At 40.8% G+C, this 8,869-nt stretch overlaps 1 protein-coding gene and 1 pseudogene across 1 annotated transcript; both read right to left on the bottom strand.

Annotated features, from left to right (window-relative positions):
* Positions 1 to 2,183: 2,183 nt before the first annotated feature.
* Positions 2,184 to 2,414, bottom strand: LOC128578263 (phorbol-12-myristate-13-acetate-induced protein 1-like). The gene has a single exon (XM_053580846.1). The coding sequence runs from the start codon at positions 2,412 to 2,414 to the stop codon at positions 2,256 to 2,258; it is 159 nt and encodes a 52-aa protein (XP_053436821.1). The 3' UTR covers positions 2,184 to 2,255.
* Positions 2,415 to 6,133: 3,719 nt separating this feature from the next.
* Positions 6,134 to 6,926, bottom strand: LOC128576788 (CD9 antigen-like; annotated as a pseudogene).
* Between the last annotated feature and the right edge of the window lie 1,943 nt (positions 6,927 to 8,869).

Genomic DNA, 8,869 nt, shown 5'->3' on the forward strand with positions numbered 1-8,869 from the left:
TTTAAAGTACTCTTGTTTCTGTCACTCCTATAGCCGTTATCATTATGTTGCCATTATTTACGTAAATCATCTCTATGCTAGATTATAATCTTCCTTAGGGCAAGGTATGTATGACTCATATTTATATTTCCCATTGTATAAGTCCTCAATATCTATTCATTAAGTGACTACATGTTTATAAAGTAGGCCATTAACCATGATAACATTACACTTGCTTCTGTGAAGAAAGACTATTACGTTGTAAGCAAATGTCAATAGCAGCTTTTCCAATAAAAGAGAATACAATAGATTCTTGCCTTCCTGTAATGCAATATAAAATACTGTACTTAGCTAAGTAGACATCCACTTAAACTAGTGGCTGGTCCAATCGATTTCTTCCTTTATCAGAGAATCATTAATTTATTAAATAGTTTCCTTTTTGGCAGTGGAGCTATAGTCTAACAGTTTATAATGTGGTATGATGTTTTCTATATTTCTATGTCTAATCCAATTTACATAAGAAGTATTTTAAATGTTTATCAGTAAAAAAGATTGTATTAACATACTAATGAACAAAATTTGAAAAACAATAGAATCTTAAATCAGAACTGACATTGTATTAAATATCGTGCGATTTTGCTTTGAATGCGAGAGGATATTTGGTGTTTTCTTTTTTTTTTTTTTAATGGTGATAACTTTTAATAGTTTTATAGTGACAACATACCAATTTTCATATGTGTACATACATTTAAATAGACCATAAATACCCATATGGCAAAATATCTACCTCTTGGCAGAAAAAACATCTTTCCAACTAAACAGCCTTAAGTAATACTGAGAAAAACAAATGTGAGGTAAGGTTTCATAAAAAGTGACTATACCCTATATTATTTTTACTGTAAAAATTCAAGTAGTTATAAAATCCTTGTCTCAGAACTCAAAAATGGAACTGTAACACACACCTTCAAATGAAACAATATTTTGATTATAAATAGATAAAATAAATAATTACTTCTGCTGAAATTCAATCATGCCATTATTTTCATGTATGTCTATATGGGATTTTCATTGTGAATAAGAAATATCTGTCCCTTTTTAAATCAAAGTATATTCTAATTATGAAAATGTTATTTCTTTTAAAAGATCGCTTTTCAGAGGATACACACTGATTAGTATTTTAGTTTTTAGGAACATCTTTAGAATGAGTACTGGCCTTTTAACTGCATCAGTTGAAAAGTCAAATTCTGGGTGGCGCCTGTGGCTCAGTCGGTAAGGCGCCGGCCCCATATACTGAGGGTGGCGGCTTCAAACCCAGCCCCAGCCAAACTGCAACCAAAAAATAGCCGGGCACTGTGGCGGGTGCCTGTAGTCCCAGCTACTTGGGTGGCTGAGGCAAGGGAATCGCTTAAGCCCAGAAGTTGGAGGTTGCTGTGAGCTGTGTGAGGCCACCGCACTCTACCGAGGGCCAGAAAGTGAGACTCTGCCTCTCCAAAAAAAAAAAGAAAAGCCAAATTCTATTTTTTTCATTTTCCCTAGTTATACCAAATCCTCTTTTCTCATTTTATGTTCAATGTGCAAGACTTTTAACTGGCACCAAGTAGTCCTCCTATAAAACCCAATTTTTTCAAAGTTATTTTCCAGTTTTCCACACTTTTCAGTTAACCCCACGGAACACATTAATGAAAGTCATCTGAACAGAATCAATACAATTTGAATCAGAACAAATTAACTTATTTTACATTGTGTAGTGACCTATGCAATCAACATTCAGTAACATTCGGTGTTCTCAGAATGAAATTTGTCCTTTTAACAAGACAATATATATATAAACTAAATAGTATACAGTGCTGTGGAGTTGGCACTGAAAAGTAAAAAAACAAAACAAAACAAAACAAAAAAACCAACACTGAACTATTTTTTTCAGTCTTAATCTTATTTTCAACTCCTTTTATACAAGGCTAGGCAATGACCTTCAGCAAAAATAACAGAATAATTCTCTAACTAAAAAGTGTTGTTTTCAAATAAACAAAGTAGTTTTACAATGTTCTCACATCCCCAAAAATGACATATGAACCCCCCCCCCCACAGAAATTCTTCTGAGGTATTCCATCTTTACTTCTCAAGGGCATCCACAAGCAAGTGAATGCTCCTTCTCACTCCTATCAATTACATGCAATGAGACCTCTCTTCCAATTTATGAAATTTGTACCACTTGCACCTATTGTGGGAAACTTCCCTTTCGAAGGAGTCCCCTTATGCACAAGTTTTTGTTGCAGTCAGGTTCCTGAGCAGAAGAATTTGGTTATCAGATTCAGAAGTTTCTGCCGGAAATTCCGTTTGTCTCCCAGTCTCCTGAGCTGAGCAGCACACTCGTCTTCCAGCTCAGTGCGCGCGGGGCTCGATTGCTCGTTCTTACGCGCCTTCTTCCCGGCCATCTCCGCAAGTGTCGCCGCGAACGCTGCTGCGGATCCCGGGGTCTCAGTTTCTCAGCCCGAGCACCTCGGGCGTCTGCAGGATGCGAAGTGCGCGCGGGCAGCCAGGTGGGACCGGGTGGCGGTACGGGAAAAACGAGAAGCACGAAGCTGCCAAGCAAGCACAGTCGTGCTGGGAACCTCTGAGGTCTGATATTTGGTGTTTTCAATAAATGCAGACTGCATGGTGACAACAGATGTAATAAACATAGAAAATACAAAGATACATTTTGTCACTGTGAATTTCCGATTGTAAACAAATTAAAAGAGTGTTGTATTTGTCTCCTGAGAAGGCAACAGTAACACGTTGCTTATTAGGGTAAAGAATTTCATTCCTACACAAAGGAAAAATGAAATTAAAAATCAAATACAACAAAATTCATGTGAAATCCATTCTACATTTTACGCCAATACAAAACACCTTGTTTTATTGTGCTTCATTTTATTGTACCTCATAGATTTTGCATTTGTCACAAATTGAAGGTTTGTGGCAAACCTGACTTTAGCAAGTCTATTGCTGCCATTTTTCCAATAGCCTATGCATATTTTGTGTCCCTAAGCCACATTTTGGTAATTATGGCAATAGTTCAAACTTTTTCACTTTATTATATCTATTATGGTGGTCTCTGATGTTACTTACATTTTTTTTTTTTTATTTTGGGTGGTGCTTGTGGCTCAGGGAGTAGGGTGCTGGCTCCATATACCAAGGGTGGCAGGTTTGAACCCGGCCCCCGGCAAATTGCAGCAAAAAAAAAATAGCCAGGTGTTGTGGTGGGCACCTGTAGTCCCAGCTACTCGTGAGGCTGAGACAAGAGAATTGCTTAAGCCCAGGAGCTGGAGGTTGCTGTGAGCTGTGACGCCACAGTACTCTACCGAGGACAATAAAGAGAGACTCTGTCTCTAAAAAAAAAAAAAAATTATTTTATTTAATTTTTATTTTATTTTTTGGAGACGGAATGTCCGTATGTCGCCCTGGGTAGAGTGCCATGGTGTCACAGCTCAGAGCAACCTCAAACTCTTGGGCTTACGCGATTCTCTTGCCTCAGCCTCTCAAGTAGCTGGGACTATAGGCGCCCACCACAACGCCTGGCTATTTTTTGTTGCAGTTGTCATTGTTGTTTAGCTGGCCTGGGTGGGTTTGAACCCACCAGCTCAGGAGTATGTGGCTGGTGCCGTAACTACAGTACTACAGGCACTGAACACTTTTTAAAATTTTTTTAGAAACAGGGTCTCACCCTGTCACCCAAACTGGAGTGAAGTTGTATGATCATACTCACTATAGCCTTGAATTCCTGGGCTCAAGCAATCCTCCTACCTCAGCCTCCTGAGTAGATGAGACTATAGATACATGCCACTACTCCCAGCTAATTTTTTTTTTTTTTGCAGTTTTTGGCCCGGGCTGGGTTTGAACCTGCCACCTCCAGTATATAGGGCCTGCGCCCTACTCCTTTGAGCCACAGGCACCTCCCCCAGCTAAGTTTTTTAAAAAACTTTTGATAGAGATGGGGTCTCACTCTGTCACTTAGGCTGATCTCAAACTCCTGGCAGTAAGAGATGCTTCAGTGTTGGCCTCCTAAATTTCTGGGATTATAGGCGTGAGCCACACCTGGCTGATGCTACTATTGTCATTGTTTTGGGACATTGTAAACTGTGCCCACCTAAGGCAGCAAATTTTATCAATAAATCTTGTGTGTATTCTGAGTGCTCCACCCTCTGAGTATTCCACATCTCTCTCCCTCTCTTCAGATCTTCTGAGATACAATATTGAAATTAGGCCAATTAATAATCCTGCAGTGGGTAGGGTGCTGGCCCCATATATCAAGGGTGGCAGGTTTGAACCTGGCCCTGGCCAAATTGCAGCAAAAAAATAGCTGGGTGTTGTGGTGGGCACCTGTAGTCTCAGCTACTCGGGAGGCCGAGGCAAGAGAATCACCTAAGCCCAAGAGCTGGAGATTGCTATGGCACTCTACCAAGGGTGACAAAGTGAAACTCTGTCTCTAAAAAAAAAAAAAGGAAAAGAAAAGAAATTGACACAGCTAACTCAACCTTCAGCACCCTAATCAATCAGCAGATACCAACATCACAGCAAGGCAAGACCCTCCACCAGAAAGATTGCAAGTCTCAGATGATCACTAGCATTTTCTAGCAATAAAGTATTTTTAAATTTAGGTATGTACATTTTTAGTATAATGCTATTGCATACAATAGATTACAGGATAGCATATTGATTTATTTTTTAAAAGAGTATTATAGAAGAAGTATAGTGTAAGCATAACTTTTATATGTCATCAGAAACAAAAAATGTTTGTGTAACTCACTTTATTGTGATATTTGCTTTATTGTGGTTATTTGGAACAGAACTCACAATATGTCTGAGATATTTATCCCTCACTGTACATGTGGGTATGTATATATAGTTATGACTACAACCCATGCAGCACCTGCAAGATTTGGGAGACAGCAGACTGGAAGGAATTATAGAAAACCATCCAAAATTAGGGTTACTGGCTACGTGCCTGTAGCTCAGTGGTTAGGGCGCCGGCCTCATGGTCCAGGGCTGGCGGGTTCAAACCTGGCCCAGGCCTTCTAAACAAACAAACAAACAAAAAAAAATAGCCAGGCGTTGTGGCAGGTGCCTGTAGGCTGAGGCAAGAGAATCACTTGAACCCAAGAGTTTGAGGTTTCTGTGAGCTATGACACCACAACACTCTACTGAGGGTGACAAAGTGAGACTCTGTTTCAATTAAAAAAAAATTAGGGTTACTTTATGGGCTACTTACCGAAAGAGTGGTTACTTTGACAATATAGTAAGGAAAAAAAATAGATTTGACCACTGTCTGGAGGGTATTAAAGCCTTAAAATATAAGAAGAAATGTATTAATTATTTTTGTTATTTCATTTATATATTTTTTTGAGACAGAGTCTTGTTCTGTTGCCTGGACTGGAGTGCCATGGCCTCATCATAGCTCACTGCAACCTCAAACTCCTGTGCTTAAGAGATCCTTCTGGTTTAGCTTCCTGAGTAGCTGGGAGTGCAGGCCTGGCTGCATCCAGCTAATTTTTCTACTTTTTGTAGAGATGGGCTGTTACTCTTTCTCAGGCTGGTCTTGAACTGGCTTCAAGAAATCCTCCCACCCCGCCCTCTCAGAGTACCAGGATTACAGGCGTGAGCCACCGTGTCCAGCCAGAAATGTGTTAATTGTTCATACTGAAATGTTAATAAGCTATATAAGAAAATTAAACTAAATTTTCTACTGTAAAAGATAACTTCCTAAATAGTAGTCATTTATCATCTAGACTTTTTTAAACTGACCCACGTGAAAGATTTTTATTTTTTATTATACTCCTGCTTTTAAAAAATCATTGGAATTTTTTATTATGTATAAAATTTTCTTCAAAATAAGTTAAACCTGACTAAATTTGGTAGACATTTTTATCTTTATAAAGACAAAAAAAATTCTCTCTATGTAAAAATGTCTTTAGGCCAGGCACGGTGGCTCACACTTGTAATCCTAACACTTCGGAAGCCGAGGAGGGTGGATTGCCTAAACTCATGAGTTTGAGACCAGCCTAAGGCAGAGTGAGACCCCATCTCTAAAAAATAGCCAGGCATTGTGGCAGGTGCCTTGTAGCCCCAGCCACTCGGGAGGCTGAGGCAAGAGAATCGCTTAAGCCCAAGAGTTTCACTGAGAAGAATTCAAATAAGTCCTTTGGGGGCAGATGTCCGAGATAAATTGTTCTAGACTCCCAGTCAAGCCACAGTAGTCCATTCGCTTTCAGCGTTTCACTTTCACAGCGATTTGCTTTCAGTGTTTGCCGCTGGGGCTCGTCCTTGGTTTTCAGCTTGTTGTGGGTGTCCTTATAAAATTCCTGGACTTCTTTAATCACCTCATCTTTGTGGCAATATCCTTGATGGCCACAGCTTTGTCAACGGCAAAGATCTCCAAGAGGAAGGAGAAGATCAAGCCCACCATGCACAGACGGGGCCACAGCAGCCCAGGGAGCCCACCAGTATCCTGCAGTGGCTCACGCCTGTAATCCTGGCACTGGCAGGCTGAGGTGGGAGGCATGCTTGAGCTCAGGAGTTGGAGACCAGCCTGAGCAAGAGTGAAACATCCTCTGTACTACAAATGGAAAAATTAGTTGGATGTCATAGCCCATTCCTGTAATCCCAGCTACTCAGAAGGCTAAGGCAGGAGGATCATTTGAACCCAGGAGTTGGAGGTTGCCGTGACCTAGGCTGATGTCACAGCACTCTAGCCTGGGCAACAGAATGAGACTTGGTCTGGGGGGGTCGGTGGGAAGAATGTAACCTGTGTAGAAGCTGGAATGATGATTACAATTTTCTTGCTGGAAAATACTCTTGGTCTGAGAGTCTAATCGGAGCCACAGTCTAACAGCAAAGACTGCAATCCCTGCAAGAAAGAAGATGAAGTTAAATCCAAAGAGCAGGTACTTGATGCACATGACAGGCATGGTGCCGGCTAGACTGGCCTGGGCCAGACTGGTGCAGGACTGCGGGTGTGTGCTTGGAATGGGGCACACCAACGCTGGGCAGAGGTGCTGGCGTCTGCCGATACATGCCTACTTTTTCTTTCTTTCTTTTTTTGCAGTTTTTGGCCAAGGCCGGGTTTGAACCCACCACCTCTGGTATGTGGGGCTGGCGCCCTACTCCTTTGAGCCATAGGCACCACCCATACATGCCTACTTTTTCATTGTTATGATATTTGATTTTATAACTTTGTATTGTTTGTACAGCATATGTTCATTTTCGGTTTTCTCATGTTTCAATATTTTTTTTGTAAGAAAAAGAAGTTAAATCTGTACAGATTAAGTTTAAGGGCTCCTTATTTCTCACTTCAGTTGTGGCGGATACTCTAGGAAGGTCCTCTATGATCTCTGCCTCTTGGTGTCCATACCCTTGTATGCATATTCCCCTCTCCTTGAGGGTACTGGGACCTGTGACTTGCTTCTAACCAATGGTACATGGCCAAGGTGATGGGATGTTACTCTTGTAATTATATTATATTATTCCATCTTTTTTTTTTTTTTTCCACAGACAGAGTCTCACTTTATCGCCCTGGGTAGAGTGCTATGAAGTCACAGCTCACAGCAACCTCCAACTCCTGGGCTTAGGTGATTCTCTTGCCTCAGCCTCCTGAGTAGCTGGGACTACAGGTGCCCACCGGAACGCTGGCTATTTTTTTGCTGCAGTTTGGCCGGGGCAGGTTCAAACCTGCCACCCTCAGTATATGGGGCCAGCATCCTACTCACTGATCCACAGGTGCCCGCCCTATATTACTCCATCTTGCTAGCAGATTCTGTCCAGCCTAATTCCCTCCTCACCCCCCCCACTCCGGCTTTCTGGCTTCGGCTGCAGGGAATCCTGCCACCATGAAAAATTGCTGCTAACAGCTATGGGAATGTGGAAGGCTTCTGTAGTTGAGCCTCAGTTAAAACCCTTGCCAACACAGTGATTCAGCTTGTGGAAGCAGAGCACCCAGCTAAGCAATGCCCAGATTTCTAATCCACACAACCTATGAGACAGTAAATGAATGTTAGTGTAATCCCTAAATGCGTGGTAATTTGTTATGGAGCAATAGAAAACTAGTGTTATGAGGAAGAGGGTCCACCTGCCTGTTATTGTCTGTCAACAGGTAGAGATGGGGATAGGTCTTTCAAACTTTGTTAGAAGGCTGGTGATTCTGGAGAACAGTGAGAGCAGTCTCTCTAAGACTATTCTCTTTTTTCATTTCCCAAATCATAGTTTTATACATAAAAGTTCAAAGTAAAAACCATGTTAATCTTTATTTTAAACAACAATAATTGGCGTAACTCATGACCCAAAACAACATTCTAATTTAAAAGTTAATCTCCTAAATCAATTGTCCTAAGCTACTCAAGGTATACACTTTTAGGTTAAACCTGAATTTATAAAACAGCAAGAATGGCAGGCATGAGGTTAAGGTTACATAGGACCTAAACTGACCAGACCAACTGTGTCATCTCAGCCCAGCCTGACTCACGCTATCTTATTCTCACTACAATTGCTTTTACTACTGCAGATTTTTATACCTGAAAGTGAACTGCTATTCTAACATCTACCTAAAAAATGTGGGAATGGCTTTGCAATTGGGTAGTGAGTGCAGGCTGGAAGAATTTCAAGGAGCATGATTAAATCACCTTGAATAGTTTATTAGCAGAAATCTGGACTTTGAGGATTCTACTGGTGGGAGCTCAAAAAGAAGTAAATAAGAAATTATTGGAAACTTGAGGAAGGGAATTCTTGTTATGTGTTAGAAGAAAACTTATTGAAAATGTCTCTTGAAGTCATTGGGAAAGGAGAACTTGTGAGTGATAGATATATAGTCAAGGAGATGCCTAAGTAAAGTGTTTAAGCACCTGTTTACTTGCTGCTT

The sequence above is a fragment of the Nycticebus coucang genome, chromosome X (genome assembly GCF_027406575.1).
Source record: "Nycticebus coucang isolate mNycCou1 chromosome X, mNycCou1.pri, whole genome shotgun sequence".
Taxonomy (NCBI): Eukaryota; Metazoa; Chordata; class Mammalia; order Primates; family Lorisidae; genus Nycticebus; species Nycticebus coucang.